Source organism: Coregonus clupeaformis, chromosome 14, assembly GCF_020615455.1.
Source record: "Coregonus clupeaformis isolate EN_2021a chromosome 14, ASM2061545v1, whole genome shotgun sequence".
Lineage (NCBI taxonomy): Eukaryota > Metazoa > Chordata > Actinopteri > Salmoniformes > Salmonidae > Coregonus > Coregonus clupeaformis.
The window spans coordinates 44,585,951-44,606,818 of record NC_059205.1 but is presented as its reverse complement, the minus strand read 5'-3'; the positions used below and the strand labels follow the sequence as shown (position 1 = coordinate 44,606,818).

Below are 20,868 nucleotides of genomic sequence, written 5' to 3'. Positions count from 1 at the left end.
GTTGCTGCTGAGGGGTAAATGGGAGACGTTGGGTAAGCCAATACAAATAGACCTTGTAATTTATTTTCTAAAAGGAATGGTGTTTTGATTATGAATGAGTGTCTCACAAAATGTAGGATACAAATTATGGCCATACTATCTCACCTTTTTGTTGTTGCTTTTTTCCTCCCAATCATTTTCCCACTACTTTGATATTTACTTTTCCCCATATACCCCATGTATCATTTTACTGGCACTGAGATTGAAACACACCCACACACTCGCACGCGCACGCACGTAGACACACACGCATGCCAATATGCAAAACCTGATTCCCTTTCTCAGCCGTGTGGATAGCCTACAGTAGCTGTACCCTCCTCACATATGAAAGCAGTGCCTGCCTGATTTAATGTGAGAACCTTTAAAGATGCAGTCTGGGGTCTTAAGTACAACAAATACTTAACATATTGTACGAATTGGATTCGTAACATATCATACGAATTGCACAAATAAATAAATATATATGTTGTTGTTTTTTGCAGGAAGTAACATATCATACGAAATGGATGACGTAGTACAAAATTGGATGACGTAGTACACAAAAAACGGGGACCCATTTTAGCTCGTGAACACCACTTTCAAAACTACTGGCTGAAATTGTACAAAATTTCCAGAGCATCACTTTAACCACTTCACTGCCAGTCTGCATGCCATATGGCCAAAGACTATTCTGAACCAAAATATTTTTGTGGCTTGGTCTCATCAAATACTGTAGAACTAAATTAAAGTAACCTGGTAAAATAATGGTTAGCTTGACATAAATCCAACCTATACATTTTTTATTAGTTAAGTGTTTTCTAAGTTTAAAATGACTTCGGATTATGTTTATTACGTTGTTTTAGATAAGGTAATCACCTATTTTATTGGTTTGATTTGAATAATCACTCTTCTCTGAGTGTGTTTTCTGTTGTAATGATGTAACACCATCATTGGTGTAAAGTAATTAGTTAAAAATACTTTAAAGTACTACTTAAGTAGTTTTTTGGGGTATCTGTACTTTACTTTACTATTTATATTTTTGACAACTTTTACTTTTACTTCACTACATTCCTAAAGAAAAGAATGTACTTTTACTACATACATTTTCCCTGACACCCAAAAGTACTCCCTAGTCATCCCTACTGTCTCTGATCTGGCGAACTCACTAAACACAAATGCTTTGTTTGTAAATTATGTCTGAGTGTTGGAGTGTGCCCCTGGCTATCCGTAAATAAAATAAAAACAAGAAAATGGTGCCGTCTGCTTTGCTTAATATAAGGAATTTGAAATTGTTGATACTTTTACTTTTGATACTTAAGTATATTTTTGCAATTATATTTACTTTTGATTCTTAAGTATATTTAAAACCAAATACTTTTAGATTTTTACTCAAATAGTATTTTACTGGGTGACTTTCACTTTTATTTGAGTCATTTTCTATTAAGGTATGTTTACTTTTACTCAAGTATGACAATTGAGTACTTTTTCCACCACCATACAGTATATACAGTAAGTGAAACCTTACCTTATAGATGCCATGCTGCTGGTGTGTCTGTCTGTCAGTCTATCTGTGCCAGACACATTAGTTTAACACTTCTGCTTTTTCATGACCACTTCCTATGTGAGAGAACTCCAATAGTCTGAATTGGTGCTCTCTACAGCAGGTTACAGCCGCAGACAAGAGGTTATGTCTGAGACATAACTTAGAAATACATACACAAATCATAACAATCAGATTTGTTTGAGAACATAGTGTCATTCTGCTATCACATATAATAACATACTGTATATTATATACAGATTGAAAAATATTTTTCTTAGAGAAATATTCAAATTAAGTCAAAGGCCTAGATTCAATCAGATCAAATGTTAACCGCATAACTGCATTAGAGCTGTCAAGTCGTCTAGCAGCTGCTCTCTTGATCATTGTCACCTAGCCACTCCCGTACCACTCGCGTTAGAAAGTTATCCCAACCCTAACCCTAACCCTATATAGAAATAATGACACTCAAATTTAAAATCCTAAATAATGAGGATTTCTATCAGCCTAATCGAGGTATAGATTACATCTCACATTCCAGTGTTCCAACTTGGAAACAAGGCTGCATGGGATTTCTCTTAATTATTATTTTTTAATTTTTTTAATGCGACTCCGTGCAGCCAATGGCAATGTCCACTTTGGGTATAATGCCAGGAGCCACTTGTGGATTTGACAGCTCTAACGCAGTTCCGACACCACCAAAACAACCGCTATGCATATGTCGGCTAAAGCGGATTTGATTGAATAGAGCCCAATGTCTGTCAGCACAGCGGCGACATAGCCAGAAAGAATTGGGGTTAGACAGTCACATACCTTTGAACAAATGGTTTGAAAACGTCAAAGTTTGAACAATTGAGATGAGTTTAACAGTGAGGTATGCTTTTTACCAAGAGTTCCAAACATCTTGACAATGTCATTGATGTTGTACTTACACTATACAGCTTTCACTAGCTTTCCTTTTAATCATTTTACATGTATGTATTTTTCAATGTAATTTGATTTATTTTATGGGATGTGTGTAAGTAACTAATTGTGTTTTTCTATTTTGCCAATGCATCTCTTGCAAGTGCCAATGATTCTCTTTGCAAATTCATCTCTTGCAAAAAAAAATTGTTTAAACTATGAACCAGAAAAGTGAATCTATTGCTTTAATCTGAGTTACTGTAACCAAGGGTGTAGGAGCCGGGAGGGACAGTGGGGACAGTGGGGACAGTGGGGACACCCCCCGCCCCAATGTTAGAAGCAGGTAAAATAAATCAAATAAAAAGAACATATAACACATTGACTTTTATTTAGAAAAATGAGTCAGCAGATGCGTTGAGGGACTTTTATTTTGAATAGACCTCTACTGCTGGAACGTGAGTCACTTCCCCTGCCCCCACTGACTGCCCCATGACTGCTTCCTTCTCACTCTTAGTTGTTACAAGCAGGATGGTAGTGTGTTAGTGAGAGAAAAAGCACTGAGCAGCAGCACCACCACCATCACACACTACACTGGGGAAAGTAATTGTTGTTGGCAACAACAAAGTAAGTTTGAGTAAAAAGTGTATGAATGTGAATAAACTTTGATATGTTAGAACGAACATGAGCAACTATAAGCTTTCTCTTGGCTAGTACCTAGTTAGCTTTACATTTACAGTTTAGTCAATGTTTAGCTGTGTCATGTTTTATCTAGTTCTGGCTATGTGAAAAACTGATAGTGAATGTTTTGAAGCCAAGAATAGTTGCTAGCGACAGAATTACTTGCACAATCACTGTCAGCCTTCATCAAAGGGTCAGCAAATTAGAAATGGATGTGTCACCAGTCAAGAAGAGAACAAAAATTGGAAATAAGAGTTTTTCCCAAAGGAGTGCAATGGACTGTAAGTAAGCATTTGGCCAGGTCGCAGTTGTAAATGAGAACTAGTTCTCAACTGACTTACCTGGTTAAATAAAGGTGAAATAAAAAAATATTTTTTTTTGGCAACTGCCCGCACACCACCCTTGGCAAACTAGCTGGCAAATTTTAGTGTTTTCAGCTTCGATGTCTCGAACTTCATCATAGTGATTATGGGTCATGAAAGGGAAAAGGGATACCTAGTCAGTTGCACAACTGAATGCATTCAACCGAAATGTGTCTTCCGCATTTAACCCAACACCTCTGAAGGTGTGTTCCATGTGTTAAGACTTTGTTTGGTGCTATCAGGATCATGGCAGGAGAGTGACAGCCATGAACAGACAGACAGGTAGAGAGGGAGGCCACAAACCAACAGGTAAGACAGTAAGAAGTGCCTCACCAAGCCCATAAAGGTCATAGACTGAGGATCTTTCATAGTTGCCTGGCTACCCAAACTCCTTGCTCCGGCCAAACGTCACATCACGCCCACGGACGTTCGTTTCTTCTCCGCAATGAGTCTGGATCTGAGTATCTCCCAGACGATTTCTAGAACGCAAACACATTCTAACAGTTCTGATTGGTCCCAGAAACCAATGGGTTGGCCAGAGCCAGAACATATGTGGGTAAAGCGGCGTTTAGAAAATGTCATTGGCTTTGATACTCTGATTACTTAGAGATGATCCAATCACTGATGACTTTGTTCTGTACAACACCCCGTCACCACAAACGACTTCAACGATGGCAGTCTCAGACTGAAGTATTTAGCCAACGATAGAGCAGCGGAAGAATTCAATAACTCTGAATTATCATAAATTATCTCTAATGAAATTATATAATCTTAAATCTAGAGGCATGTGTTAACTTCATGCAGGAGAGAGGCAGCCATGATGATATCCATGGACAGGCAGATAGGGAGACAGAGGCCACAAACCAACAGGTAAGATAGTGAGAAGTGCCTCTCCAAGCTCATAGAGTTGATAGACTGATGACATGTCATAGTGTGAATCAATCTTAATGATAATATATGATAGCAGCTTAAGTCTAGAGGGTGTATTGCATGTGTTAACTTCATGCAGGAGAGAGGCAGTCATGATATTTTATTTTTGATAATTGTGTAGTGGAGATTGATTAATTTCAGTTTGACCTTTCATGCCTACTTTTTATTTCCCCCCCCCCATGTTAGAATCGCTCCTACACCCCCTGACTGTAGGTATGTTGAAATCAAGTCTGAGACACTTTTATTACACAACAACAGATTTGATTTGAACAGACGTGGTTCTTGTGCAAGGGATCAGGCTTGCGTGACAGCGGTCTGTGCTTTTGAGGTAATTGAGGGTTTCCTGGTTTCATACTGGAGGCGTTGAATCAATGTTGTCATCTCATCAAAGGGATTGGAGATGGATTATCATTAATGTAAATGTTATAATCTATAATCCTCATGATCAATGGGAGGAGACATGTCAGATATGAAGAAAAACAAATCAATAAAGGTAGACAAGGTAGAAAGAAGATAATTGACAGACAAAGTAGATTGCCAGTCAAAATCTGCTGAATAGATTTGCTTTTACACCCCCTAATGGAATGTTGTTTTGACATTTCAACTGTTGTTGGTTACTCAGACCATACCATGGGAGAATCTCAATTGCATACTCATTGCGTCCACCTTTCTCCTCGCCTCCTTCTCAAAACCCATTGGATTAGAAAGACAGAGGTCCCACCCCTCTGACCTTATCCTCCAATGGGTTTTGAGAAGGAGGCAAGGCGAGAGGATTATGCAATTCAGATTCTCCCCATGTCGTTGGATGATCTTCCATGCCATTTTGCATATTTTCCTTTGAGAAGCAGCTATTTGCCTGGTGTGTAATTCTAACCTTCGACCCCTGTCTGTTTCCTGGACCTGGGTCGTGCTCATTAGGGCACACAATGGAAAACGAAAATTAGCATTTCTTATTGGACAAATCCAGATAGTCCCTCCCCGTTTTAGTCAGTTTTCTTCCTTTCGGTGCCTGTTTAACACAACCCGGATGACATGGGTCTGTTCCAAACCAGAACCAGCTCTAGTTCTAATCTGGAACCACGATGGGATGTACTTGAATTGTGTGTTCCAATGACTCATTGTTCCTGTTTCGCTGAGAGACAAACTGAACACCTATGCTGTTGTCTAGCTAGCATATCCAGCATTCAGCACCTGTGAGTGACTCACTCCCACTCTTCAGAGTGTATTGCATCAGTCCAACATCAGACATATCGGTTTAATTCAGTGTGAATGAAACTACCTGTTTGCATTGTGTACTGTAAAATCCTCTATTCTGCCTTACAAATAAAAAACTGTACCAGTGTATCCATATACATTTTAAATCAATGTCAAGACTAACTAATATTATTACTCATATTTGGTTGTACAAAGTGATTTATTGATTTTATAAACTGGGTGGTTCGAGCCCTGAATGCTGATTGTCTGAAAGCCTTGGTATATCAGACCGTATGCCACAGGTATGACCAAACATTTATTTTTACTATTCTAATTACGTTGGTAACCAGTTTATAATATCAATAAGGCCCCTCTTAGGTTTGTGGTATATGGCCAATATACCATGGCTAATGGCTGTATCCAGGCACTCTGTGTTGTGTTGTGCTTAAGAACTCCCTTAGCATATATTAGCCATACACCACCCCTCGTGCCTTATTGCTTAAATATACACTGCTCAAAAAAATAAAGGGAACACTGAAATAACACATCCTAGATCTGAATGAATGAAATAATCTTATTAAATACTTTTTTCTTTACATAGTTGAATGTGCTGACAACAAAATCACACAAAACTTATCAATGGAAATCAAATGTATCAACCCATGGAGGTCTGGATTTGGAGTCACCCTCAAAATTAAAGTGGAAAACCACACTACAGGCTGATCCAACTTTGATGTAATGTCCTTAAAACAAGTCAAAATGAGGCTCAGTAGTGTGTGTGGCCTCCACGTGCCTGTATGACCTCCCTACAACGCCTGGGCATGCTCCTGATGAGGTGGCGGATGGTCTCCTGAGGGATCTCCTCCCAGACCTGGACTAAAGCATCCGCCAACTCCTGGACAGTCTGTGGTGCAACGTGGCGTTGGTGGATGGAGCGAGACATGATGTCCCAGATGTGCTCAATTGGATTCAGGTCTGGGGGAACGGGCGGGCCAGTCCATAGCATCAATGCCTTCCTCTTGCAGGAACTGCTGACACACTCCAGCCACATGAGGTCTAGCATTGTCTTGCATTAGGAGGAACGCAGGGCCAACCGCACCAGCATATGGTCTCACAAGGGGTCTGAGGATCTCATCTCGGTACCTAATGGCAGTCAGGCTACCTCTGGCGAGCACATGGAGGGCTGTGCGGCCCCCCAAAGAAATGCCACCCCACACCATGACTGACCCACCGCCAAACCGGTCATGCTGGAGGATGTTGCAGGCAGCAGAACATTCTCCACGGCGTCTCCAGACTCTGTCACATGTGCTCAGTGTGAACCTGCTTGCATCTGTGAAGAGCACAGGGCGCCAGTGGCGAATTTGCCAATCTTGGTGTTCTCTGGCAAATGCCAAACGTCCTGCACGGTGTTGGGCTGTGAGCACAACCCCCACCTGTGGACGTCGGGCCCTCATACCACCCTCATGGAGTCTGTTTCTGACCGTTTGAGCAGACACATGCACATTGTGGCCTGCTGGAGGTCATTTTGCAGGGCTCTGGCAGTGCAGGGTTGTTGCCCTCCTACGGCCTCCTCCACGTCTCCTGATGTACTGGCCTGTTTCCTGGTAGCGCCTCCATGCTCTGGACACTACGCTGACAGACACAGCAAACCTTCTTGCCACAGCTCGCATTGATGTGCCATCCTGGATGAGCTGCACTACCTGAGCCACTTGTGTGGGTTGTAGACTCCGTCTCATGCTACCACTAGAGTGAAAGCACTGCCAGCATTCAAAAGTGACCAAAACATCAGCCAGGAAGCATAGGAACTGAGAAGTGGTCTGTGGTCACCACCTGCAAAACCAGTCCTTTATTGGGGGTGTCTTGCTAATTGCCTATAATTTCCACCTGTTGTCTATTCCATTTGCACAACAGCATGTGAAATTTATTGTCAATCAGTGTTGCTTCCTAAGTGGACAGTTTGATTTCACAGAAGTGTGATTGACTTGGAGTTACATTGTGTTGTTTAAGTGTTCCCTTAATTTTTTTGAGCAGTGTATATTTTTAAACCAGACAGTTCAAACCAGTGATATTACCTTAAAGAATATTGAAAGTTTTACAAACGCATTAGGGCTCAATTAAATCAAACCCACATTCCAGTATTTATGCAGTACCTCTTTTTCAGTCGTCAAATTAACTCACCGACTGGTCTTGGGTACTGTATAAAAACCTGCAACTACACCAGGGCGACCCCCCTTCACAGGTCTGCTTTAACTTTTTAGAATTAGAAGTTGGGCACGGGATGAATATTGTAAATAAAGACACTGCGTAAACATTGCTATGGCGGGTTTTAATGAATCCCAGCCTTAGTTTGTTGTTTGGTAAAAAGCCACAGAGGAATACAGAAAATGGTCATACTGCGACACAGAATATCTAAATATTATACAATGCATCCCTTCCAATGCATCCCGCCAAAAAATAAAAATAATATTCACACACACATGTACTCATACACAAACACACTCACAACAGTTGTCATTCTGTCTTTTTATACCCGAGGTTAAAATTTGCTTAGCAGGTAAAACAAACGAATTACCCTGTCTATGTTTATTTATTGAAGACGCCAGCATTTTCATCGTAAAATATTAGATTTTTAGGTCACAGTAAATATTTTTGTTACAATGGAAAATAGGCAAACGTTCCTTTTTAAAACTTATTTGCCAATGAACAGTAGCACATTGTGGGCATTGGGGAAATAATTCTGGCATAAGATGATCATTCAAAATAACATGCTTTCTATCATATACGTGCATTTTGTATAGTAGCCTGCATTTGGTAAATTACTTCATTTTCATTCTATTGTCAATAACACTTGCCTTTTAAGGCACTCAGTATTACTGCAACGTAATGAACATGGTGGATTTATCTTCACAAAGACACACTCATCACACCTTTTCATCCACAATACAAAAACTGAGACAGGATACTGTAACAACCCACAACATAACCGTCAGAAAAGAAGAAAACAAATAACAATCCTCGACAAAACACTTGGACACACAACTGTAAACTACAGATCATTAAAATAAAGTAAAAAAGGTATTTGATTTTTTAAAATCTATTTAGAATCTAGATTCAGTCAGATCAAGCGTTAACTGCCGATTTCAAACACACGCATACCGGATGTTTTGGCGGTGTCTGAGGTGGAACTGAGTTGGAGCCTTAAAATCGGTGAGCAGCTGCTCTTGCGATCATCGTCAGGAAGCCACATCCGCCCCCTCGCGTTAGAAGTTCAGAAAGAGAAAGTAGGCTATTTATAAATAATTATGCTCAAACTGAAAAATCATTAAACGAAATAATGATGATTTCTAGCACCTAATCTAGTTGTAGATCACATCTCACATTCCAGTGTTCAAACTTGTAAACAAGTCTGCATGGCAGGGGCAGACTGGGACAAGAATTCAGCCCATGCATTTTATCCACACCAGCCCACACCACAGCTCAATAAATACGTTGTTTCATCTAACACATCCAAGCAGGAACGCATGATTCAATATATTTTGATGTGCAACCTAATCCAGTGATTGTCATGAAGTTTGGGTTGATAATTAGACTATAGTTGCTATTTTACTGTCAAAATACAGACTCCAGAATTTCCTATTAAACAAAATAAAATAGAGATGAATTACAGGGGAGGGGGAGGACAGCTCATAATAATGTCTGGAATGGAATAACTTGAATGGTATCAAGCACTTGGAGACTATGTGTTTGATGTGTATGAGCCGTACATTTTTCTCATGAGCGCATGGGGGAGAGGAGAGTGGCTCGCTCATCACAGCATCAGAATTGCCAGATGGCCAATCCGCCCCTGCTGCATGGGATTTCTCTTAATGTGACCAATGGAGATGTCTGCTTTAGGTATAATGCCTGGAGCCACTAGATTTGACAGCTCTAACTCAGTTCCACCTCTGACACTATCCGCTATGCAGATGTTGGCTAAAGCGGATCTGAATGAATCTAGCCCTTAAATCATATTAAAGCTCCAGGTAACTGCCAAAATAAAGGAAACACAAACATTAAGTGTCTTAAATTGGGCCACCATGCGCCAGAACAGTTTCAATGCACCTTTGCATAGATTCTACAAGTGTCTGGAACTCTATCGGAGGGATGCAACACCATTCTTCCACAATAAATTCCATCATTAGGTGTTTTGATGATGGTGGTTGAAAACGCTGTCACAGGCCCTGCTCCAGAATCTCCCTTAAGTGTTCAATTGGGTTGAGATCTGGTGACTGAGACGGCCATGGCATTTGGTTTATGTCGTTTGCTCATCAAACCATTCAGAGACCACTCGTGCCCTGTGGACGGGGGCATTGTCATCCTATGGGGGCATAGCCATGGTAGCCAAAATAATGACCTGACCAGCATTTTTATACATGACCCTAAGCATGATGGGATGTTAATTATTTAATTAACTCAGGAACCACACCTGTGTGGAAGCACCTGCTTTCAATATACTTTGTATCTCTCATTTACTCAAGTGTTTCCTTTATTTTGGCAGTTACCTGTATGACTATACACTGGAAGAACCTGCCATTCTCTAATGTTGTCATCTTAGGGGCAAATCCTAACTTCCAAATTTGACTTGAGTGGAAGCTAGGATTTACTCTTTAGTAACTAGTGGACATGTGTGCCAACAATAACAATATGATTATAGTAGCTAGAGTTTGAAGGAAATTAATTGTTGGTTGCTCTTCAAGGCCAAAGGGACCTGCCACAATACTATTCCAGCATCCAAGGGTTATTCTGGGCTTGTAGAAGGGTTGTCACAAATAGAGAGAATGGGCAAGACCATAAAGATAGACGAATGGAGAGAGAGAATAATGGAGGTAAGAAGAGTGAGTGAGAGAGAGGGAGAAAGAGAGAGATTGAAAGAAAGAGAGGAAGAGGAAGTTGTGGCTCTAGGAAGCGGTGAACTTCCTGAGTGTGATGACAATGAGGGCGAGGAGGACTGAAGCCCCCAGGAAGACTGCAATGACGATAGCTGTGACGGCGCCAGGGCCCAGGACACCTGGACACACACAGTACATGCAACAGGCAAAGGTCAAATGTTAGATCACCAACCTGACACTAGTGCATGATTGTCAAATTCAAAGTAAAATATTATTCAAAGTGCATACAGCGTCTAAATATAATTGTATGGTTTATTACCAATTGATTACATTTAAAGGGGTGGTGGTGTGGAACAACTAATAGACACATATAACTCCACCCCTGTGCTTTCGCCAATGGCTCTTGCCATGCAAATATTGGCAAAATATATTATTTTCTTAATCCTCTGGGTACAACCAAAATTATTTATATTAATAAAAGTTCTATATTAATTTAACTGGTGATGGGGAAATGTTCTGAAAAAATGAATGACATGAAGCGCCTGTCTCACCTTCCCCCTCGTTCATGGCCTGTGAGTGGGTGGTGTCCTCGTACGCAAAGGTGAACACTCTCTCCGTCATATCCTTGAAGGGATCTTTGGTGGTGACATCATATGCCCCGCCGCCGGACAGTGTGTCCTGGTTGTCCCCTTGTAAAGTGGGCGTGGGGTCATCCACGGTCTCTGTGAACAACAGTGTGTGTGTTTACAATTTGGGCATGTTTATAGACAAGTCTAAAGTGCCTTCAGAAAGTATTCATACCCCTTGACTTATTCCACATTTTGTTGCGTTACAGCCTGAATTCAAAATGTATTAAATAAATAAAAATCTCACACATCTACACACAATACCCCATAATGACAAAGTGAAAACATGTTTTTAGAAATGTTTGCAAATTATTTGAAAATGAAATAAATAAATATCTAATTTACACCCGAGTCAATAAATGTTAGAATCACCTTTGGCAGCGATTACAGCTGTGAGTCTTTCTGGGTACATCTCTTAAAAGTTTTGCACACCTGGATTGTACAATATTTGCACATTATTATTTTTTTTTTTATGTTCAAGCTCTGTCAAGTTGGTTGCTTATCATTGCTAGACAGCCGTTTTCAAGTCTTGTCATAGATTTCCAAGCCAATTTAAGTCAAAACTGTAACTAGGCCACTCAGGAACATTCAATGTAGTCTTGGTGAGCAACTCCAGTGTATATTTGGCCTTGTGTTTTAGGTTATTGTGCTGCTGAAAGGTGAATTTCTCTCCCAGTGTCTGTTGGAAAGCAAACTGAACCAGGTTTTCCTGTAGGATTTTGCATGTGCTTAGTTCTATTCGGTTTCTTTTTACCCTAAACAACTCCCTAGTCCTTGCCGATGATAAGCATACCCATAACATGATGCAGCCACCACCATGCTTGAAAATATGAAGAGTGGTACTCAGTGATGTGTTGTGTTGGCTTTGCCCCAAACACAATGCTTTGTATTCAGAACAGTTAATTTCTTTGCCCTTTTTTTTACAGTTTTACTTTAGTGCCTTATAGCAAACAGGATGCATGTTTCGGAATATGTTTTATTTTGTACAGGCTTCCTTCTTTTCATTCTGTTATTTAGGTTACTATTGTGGAGTAACTACATGTTGTTGATCCGTCCTCAGTTTTCTCCTATCACAGCCATTCAACTTTAACTGTTTTAAAGTCACCATTGGCCTCATGGTGAAATCCCTGAGTGGTTTCCTTCCTCTCCAGTTAGGAAGGACGCCTGTATCTTTGTAGTGACTGGGCGTATTGATACACCACCCAAAGTGTAATTAATTACTTCAAAATGTTAAAAGGAATATTAAGCGTCTGCTCTTATTTTTGTATTAATTTTTACCCATCTACCAATAGGTGCCTTTCTTTGCAAGGCATTGGAAAACCTCCCTGGTCTTTGTGGTTGAATCTGTTTTTGAAATTCACTGCTCGACTGAGGGACCTTACAGATAATTGTATGTGTGGGGTACAGAGATGAGGTAGTCATTCAAAAATTATGTTAAACACTATTATTGCACACATGGTGAGTCCATGCAAGTTATTATACGACTTGTTAAGCCCATTTTTACTCCTGAACTTATATAGGCTTGGCACAAATTTGTAAATCGGGAGGTGCCTGAACAAAAAGTGAGCACGAGAGGGGGGTGACCTGGGGAGTTATGAGGTAACGGAACCCATGAGAAAAAAATAATCACCTTTATAATAAAGCATATAATAAATGCATATCTTCGCATATAGCGTAGTCGCATAAATATTAAGAAAATACCTGTTTTGTCTGCATGCTGTTCACTGACAGATTTGCCGCACGTTCCCGACGGTAGGCTATGCCTTGTTATTGGGCTACACACAATCCACAGGTAGGCAATAAAAAAAAAAAAAAGCTATTGATCCTCTGTGGCTAAATTGTAGGCCTTCTAATGGTTTAGTAGGCTATTCTGAATAATGTAATTTATTTCTGAACTGACAGGAGTAGCCTAATTCTATAAATTTGGCAAATGTATTTCAAATTATCAGGGGTGCTGCAGCCCCTCCAGAACCCTATGTTTCTATAAGGAAATAAATTATCAAGTGCAACGCTGGAGAGATGAGTTGGAGAGAGATCATAGAAAGTGAATCTCATTCTAGTTATGTGAGAGATAAAGGCGTGCTTCTCACACAGCCACGGACACACGTTGGTGGTCTCAAACATAGGTTACAATGTTGCACAAACCATAAATCTGAATAAACTCTTAGAATATCAGACCCGGGGCTGGAAATTGACTTTTTCCACAGGAGAATTAACAAAGAGTCAACTCGAATGAACTTTGATAACTTTTATTATAATTTTTACATTGCAAAAAGTTAAACATATTTTTCCAGCCACTAGAGGTACCGGATCCAGGCAAATAGGTTCTGGAAAGAAACAGTCCAAAACGGAGAGGTGTCGGATCCTGTTCTGGCAGGATCCGGCTCGAATTCAGCACTGGATTGAATACTTATTGACTCAAGACATTTCAGCCTATCATTTTCAATTAATTTGTAAAAATGTCTAAACATAATTCCACTGACATTATGGGGTATTGTGTGTAGGCCATCTCAATGTTATCCATTTTAAATTCAGGCTGTAACACAACAAAATGTGGAAAAAGTCAAGGGGTGTGAATAATTTCTGAAGGCACTGTATAAACTGTTCGAATGTAGCATTGTGTACATATTTGTAGTGCAAAAGTGTGGAAAACACAACTTGTACAGTAGGCCCACAGGTCTCTTTTGGAAAATAGATATTCTAACCTCAAATGGGACTTCCTGGTAAAACAACGGTTAAATAAAACACGACATTACCCTGAGGATAACAGCAAGCTCAGTCATCCCTGCAACTCCCTACACTTTCAGTTGCTATTCAGATATTATCAGTTTGATAAAACCAACCCTGGGGAAAGAGTGTGAACTGAAAATATGACTTATGATATATTACACATCATATTTCAGTAGCTTTGCTGAAGGCTAATGTATGCGAATGTCTGCAGATGTCTGCGAATGTATGCTCTTCTAACAGAGAGCCAGTGAGTGACAGAGCTGTGAATGTAAGATACTGAGTACAGAGCTACGTATTAGCCCCAGTCTTCGATGCTACAGTGGAAAGCTGCTAAGCTAATAGCTTCTCTGCGCTGCTCTGCTAGCAGCCTCAGACCATGGCCTGAAAGGATGTCTTTGTAGAGGGGATCAACACTCTGTACACAGTACAGGTAGCCTTCGCTGTGTGCTCTCTCAACTCCTTCGCACACCTTGCTCTTCTCTCCAGCGCCTATCCTCGCTCTACCCCTCTTCTCTTTTCTCTGTACACCTCTCCTCTCTCCCCCTCTCCTCTCTCCCCCTCTATTCTCTCCTTTCCTCCTCTATGCTCTCTACCGCTCCTCCTCTCACCCACATTCCACAGGTCCTAGCATGGAGGTGCTACACAACTTTTCACACCTTCATTGCAGCCATGGAAACATGATCTCTTTCTCAAGGGCCAAGAGTAGTAAAAGTAGATTCTGGATACGGCCAATTTAAGTTACTAAACTGTTGACTTGATTTGCTTCAATGATCTGAGAAGGCTTTTGTGTTAAGTGCACAGCTGACCGAGTTTTGGAAAATTCAATCCCAATCTCCAAAGAAAACAAACCGTCCACACACATGTATGTAAGCATGCATGCATACAATTACAAGTGCACACCTTAGGAGGATGGTGGCACCTTAATTGGGGAGGACAGGCTGGTGGTAATGGATGGAGGGAAATGAGTGGAATGGTATCAAATACACCTATCCACTCACAGACTCACAAATCCTACCCATGCTCACATTACACATACCAACAAAACCATACACCAAACATATTTACACCCAAGTTATTTACAACAGACATATTTACCTTTCAGTTATAAAACCGCACACTCTAAACCTTACTAAACTCTGACAATCTCACAACCAAGCATTCCCACCATAGCTGCGGGAAGTAGGGGTGTTATATTGCACACCCTGAAGAAAATTCAATTATACATAATAATATGTATGTATGTATGTATATATATTTGTTTAAATATTATTTCACAAAATAATCACAGCACCCCAACCCCCAAACTACTTCCTGTGGTAATGATTCCCACCCAACCTTACCAATACCTTTTATTTGATCATCATGAAAATACACATAACCAAACATATTACTTCAAAAGTCTCTCTCACATAAGAACATTCAATTCCAACTATCAAAGATAAAAACGGAATAATGTCCAAAGACTTATGTCCATTGTGGCCCATCACTACGACTCTCATAATTCCATCATCACACACAAACTCCGATAGCTAACTCTATTGATGATGGTCTGTGTACCGTGGATGAGACGAGCGGAGGCCAGTCGGGCTGGGTATTTCTGATGCTGCTGTGTGTGTTTGTTGACTCTGTGTTAGCGTGTGGCTTCCTGTGCAGGGGCTGGCTGCAGGTACGGAGCCCTGGGCCCCTGGCCAGCCTTGCCATCAATGAGGCCTTCAGCCCGGGGCACAAAAGGCTGCTTGTGTGGTCAGGGAGGGCGGCTGCAGGTCTGCAGTAGAGGCAAGCTCCATCTGGTAACGGCCGGCCAGGCTCAAACCTACAGTAGCCCCAGCCCCTAGAATGGCACTGGACGTCAAACATGTTTATGAAATTGTATGTGTGTGTGTGAAAAGGTTGTGCCTCCTTGGACAGCTTGGTTTAATGAAGACAGAGAGAAGAAAGACGCAGTTTCCAAAGGTGTTCTTGCGATCGGTTTCAGGTAATACCAGTCTACAAAATCCTTCTACAGATGTAGGATCTTAATTTGATCACCCTGTTGCAGAAGAACTTTCCTGCAATGCAGGTTTAAAAAGGCTTCTGACGTTTGTAATTTAGAAATTTCAGACTTGATTTTCCCATACGAAAACGTATCAACCCCTAAAAAAATGTCCATTAATTTGAATCAATTTAATTCACATTTCCTGTTGCTGCAGGATTATTTTCCCGCTGTAGCAAACTGGCTCAAATTAAGATCATACATCTGTACATGGGTCTAATATCGGTACCTACGACCAGTCTATCATAAGACACTAACATGGGTTTAATCAGGGTATCCACAACCAGTCTGTCACAAGACACTAACATGGGTCTTACATCTATGAGGTAAGGAAACCCATAGGCTCGCTGTCACTCATTGACATTATGTGAGCATTTCCAGTGTGGCAGTTAAACAGTCTATGTTCACACAGGCAGCCCAATTCGGATAGTTTTTCCACTAATTGTTCTTTTGACCAATCACATCAGATCATATTTTAGAGCTGATGTGATTCGTCAAAAGACCAATTAGTGAAAAAAATATCAGAATTGGGCTGCCTTTCTAAACCAGCCTCTATGGCATACCACCATGTCTCATTCACTCAGAGGAACAGATCCAAATTTCACTAATTTACACAGCTAATCTGCTTCACATCCAACGTCTAACTCACTGATGACGGACCTTGCCATCTCAGTCTCATGTGCCTCTTGTCCCCATCAGCTACTGTACCACAGACGTTTGTAGCTTGGACCTCTCCAGTCAGGATTTCACATGGCCTGGAGAGATGACAAAGCTTTCAAAACGGGTGTATGTGAACGCCACCCTGCCAGGGCACCAGGCCCCCCCCGCCCCAGAAGAGGCATCACCCATGCCCTCACCTCACCCCCCTTTGACTTCCTTCACACCCCTCCTCACAAAACACAGGGTGTGAGCTACAAATATCCTGTGTTTGCGAGCTTCAGAATTTATAGCAGACCTCCCTTCACCACCTGTAAACTGGCACAGGTCACAAGTCAGCCAGGAGGGGGGGAAAGTATCATGGGAATACTTTACTAACCCTAAAAAATCTACAAGATCAGAGTATTTTTAAATCTACCAATTGGTGCTGAAATGGAGATCAATATTCATATATTTAGATGGCTTTCTTTCATTGATCCCTAATATTCTGAACCCATTATCTCGATATATTCTAGTGAGTCTGTCGAAAAAATTCAAACTAAAAAAGGTACACTGTTTAAAGGGATGGCTTAAGATAAATGTACTGAAAACCCTATTGAATGAAAACTCCATGAGAAAAATCAGTTGGCCGGGAAGTGGGAGGGTTTTCAGCAGTTGAATGAAATGTATTCAGAGCGCGCAAGGTAGCCACACCTGCGTTACACAACTGAATAAGTTACACTACATGACACCTGCTCGTCGAACATCTCATTCCAAAATCATGGGCATTAATATGGAGTTGGTCCCCCCTTTGCTGCTATATCAGCCTCCACTTTTCTGGGAAGGCTTTCCACTAGATGTTGGAACATTGCTGCGGGTACTTGCTTCCATTCAGCCACAAGAGCATTAGTGAGGTTGGGCACCGATGTTGGGCGATTAGGCCTGGCTTGCAGTCAGCATTCCAATTCATCCCAAAGGCATTTGATGGGGTTGAAGTCAGGGCTCTGTGCAGGCCAGTCAAGTTCTTCCACACCGATCTCGACAAACCATTTCTGTATGGCCCTCGCTTTGTGCACAGCGGCATTGTCATGCTGAAACAGGAAAGGGCCTTCCCCAAACTGTTGCCACAAAGTTGGAAGCACAGAATCGTCTAGAATGTCATTGTATGCTGTAGCATTAAGATGTCCTTTTACTGGAACTAAGGCGACCATAAGAAAGGCATATATTTCCTAAGTCTGAATCAGCCCCCAAGAGAACAGCCAGTACTATGGCTGGGTCCCAATACTATAAAACAGTTTCATTTCCTTGTCTACTTTCCTTTAGTGATCACAGAGATATGAGCTTGGGTCTCAGAGGTTTGTACAGCGGCGGAGTATTATGGTTGGGTCCAAATAATTCTAAACAACTTTACTTCCCTTCCCTTCTCAAGAGATGAGGGCATGGGTCTCTGGAACTTTTGTGAGTGGAGAGCAATAGTACTTTGGTTGGGTCCCAATACTGTTAACTGTTCTCTTTCCTTGTCTACTTTACTTAGTGGCCACTAAGAGATGAATGCGCTGGATAGGTCAGAAGTTGAAGATTGAGGAAATGAAATGAGGAAAGGAAGATTTGGTGCCAACGATTTAGTCAGCGGTTTGTGTTACAGTCACGACAGCAGTCCTAGAGGAAATGAGTGGCACCATGACTGGTATCACTGGTCCAAAACAACATGTAGAGTGGAAGTCATTCATATGAGTCATCTTGGAGATTTGCTGATCTTGTGGAATACGGAATGCGGTAGTGCCAATACAGAATCTGATGCTTATGAGACCATAGACATTACAAAAGGAACCGCAAAACCCCAAAAGAACAAATCATCATAAAAGGAAGTGTAGTTTTAAAAGAGACAATGCACAAAGTTCCAAGTTTAATGTTAAACTGGACATCATGATCATGCAAATGTAGATCAACAAAAGAAACGAGTTCAGTAACAGCTCAACACTTCCCTTCCAAAATTGTCAACAAAACAAAACCGTTCATTATCAAAACAACCACCTCATCCTAAAAATGCTTAGATGTTACTATCATTCTAGTGTTCGATTTTCCTCACTGCTGTCATTGTTCCACTCACTGCATACTGACAGTTGTGTACACGTCATTATTTTGAGGAAAAAGTGCCATGTTTCAGGTGGCTTGCTGAGGCTCTAACCCTTGCCCTGACCCCTAGGGCCTTAGCGCTGCTGTGCTGTGTTCCCAAGGCCCTCACAATACTGGCCTTTGTGGAATCCCCTCTTTTCCCATGCCTCTCCTTAGGCTTTTCACTCAGGTGTGAGTAGGAGAGACAGAGACAGATATAGAAATGAAGGGAGAGAAAGAGAGAAGGAAATGGATAGAGGAAGTGAGATCGGTAAACAGAGAGAACTAGAAAGAGAAAAACAGAAAGAAATGGAGGGATATAGAGCTAGAAGACAGTGAGAGAAATAGCGGGAGAGAGAAAGAGAGAAATAAATGGAGGGAGAGAGCAAAAGAGAGAGCGAGAGATTGAGGGAGAGCGATAAACAAGGGGAAAAAGAACAAGAAAAAAAAAAGAGGGTGAGACACCTCCAGTGAATCTGTTGATTCCGTATCTAGATCAGCAGTAAAACCACACAGACAAAGGTACAACAAGGTTCTTCTAACAAAGCCACTTCAACACGATAATAAAAAAGAATAATCAAATAAACCACTACAAATTGCAAGTACTGGGTGTCATTTTCAACCATTTTATCAGTGCATTCTTAAGTAATCACAGTTCGCAAATGCCAGCGGTGAGCTTTACATTGATATTGTCCTCTCATATCTAACAATTTTCAGGAAAAAATATATAATAAACCCTTATGAATAAGCACATAGAAAGGTTGATGACTTTTGGCAGAGTGAAACCACAGCCAAAAGGAGCCAATATTCAGTTTCAGACAGGTTCTTAACGTGAGGCATTATGAAAGCAAGTGAGTGACCGTGTTTGTCAAAGACTAGCTTTCAGTCTCCAAACTTCCATTCGCTCGAACAACTGCATCATTTAGGGTGAGGGCTCTCGCAACCAGGCCTCTAGATCAATAGTGGGGGGAAATGACACGTATACACACCTTGAGCTCACGTAAATATGACCATATTTACCCAATGCCCACTCAATGTACAACATTCAGAAAAATAACAGATTTCTCTGATTATTTGTCCACAGAAATAACAAGTCAAACATGGATTTGAATTAAATTGGAATGTCACTGAAATTGCAGATAATAGAAGACTAGTTGTTGATGTGCTTGTTGGAGCGTATGAAAAGCAGGGAGCATATTTTCTGGTTTCAACTTTGCAACAACTGACTTCAACAACAACCCTGCATTTCTGGTGGCAGATCTTGAGTGTTTTTCAACAAACATTATACTGTCATTTCTCATCTACTTCTCTCTATTGAAGCCTCAACAAAAACTATTATTTTCCCCTTGCCCCTTCAATCTTTCCAATCCCTTGACGTTTTGAGGTGAGGTCTGAGTAAGGCAGTGTTTTGAAACATAAAACACACATAACATTGTGATAAATACATATTTCGTAGTGTGGACTCTTTTTTTGATGCATTCACACTTGGGATAGTCAACAACATGCAAAGACCAATAGATACATGTATCATATATTACATTCCTTTCCATGACTAACACAAGGACAACCAGGAGAGACACCGTCCGGCAGGGAACTTACCTGAGTGGATGGTAGCTACCCAAAGACCTAGAAGGGCCAGGAGGACGAGTCTGGATACATTGATGCAGTTGGCCATGATGGTTCCTGTGTCTGTGTCGAGCTTGGACGACTGGACTGAATCTCCAGAAGCATGTGCTAGTGAGGTTTGGATTGAAAAAAAGAGGGGAAGAGAGGTGGAAGAGGGACTGTGTATGGAGAGAGAAGCGTCTGGACAGAGCAGACTTTGCCAACACCTCTGATGAAGGCCCACCCACTTCATATTACTCAAGACAAACAAGGAGTTGCCTGTAGACGCTGATCCAAGGTCTGTTCAACTCTTTTCCACCCGAACAGTTATAATTAGGACTGGGGCAGGGTACGCTGATCCTAGATCTCCCATGGGAAACTTCTACCCAGAGAGTGTAAGACTTTAGGACTGGCCACCGCAACGCCTCCCCTCCCCAGCAGTCAGTCCATTGTCCTGTACCTTCCAGATCCTAGATCTGTGGTAATGGGTTATGAGCGTCAGCTTACCGCTTGGAGATATTTGTAGGTTTTGGAAGAAGCTGTGCGCTTCGATTTATCCCTCTGTTACGAGTTGACACAGACGGACGTGGGTTATGTGGTAATGGCTCCCGAGTGGCGCAGCGGTCTAAGG

General features: G+C 41.2%; 1 protein-coding gene across 1 annotated transcript; it reads right to left on the bottom strand.

The window, feature by feature from the left end:
- Nucleotides 1-10,097: 10,097 nt before the first annotated feature.
- On the bottom strand, nucleotides 10,098-20,820 carry LOC121581493 (protein SNORC-like). Its single transcript, XM_041896992.2, has 3 exons — nucleotides 20,232-20,820; nucleotides 11,045-11,215; nucleotides 10,098-10,672 (listed from the first exon to the last, which is right to left on the bottom strand). Exons 1-3 carry the CDS (start codon nucleotides 20,488-20,490, stop codon nucleotides 10,563-10,565), a joined length of 540 nt encoding a protein of 179 aa, XP_041752926.2. The 5' UTR covers nucleotides 20,491-20,820; the 3' UTR covers nucleotides 10,098-10,562.
- Between the last annotated feature and the right edge of the window lie 48 nt (nucleotides 20,821-20,868).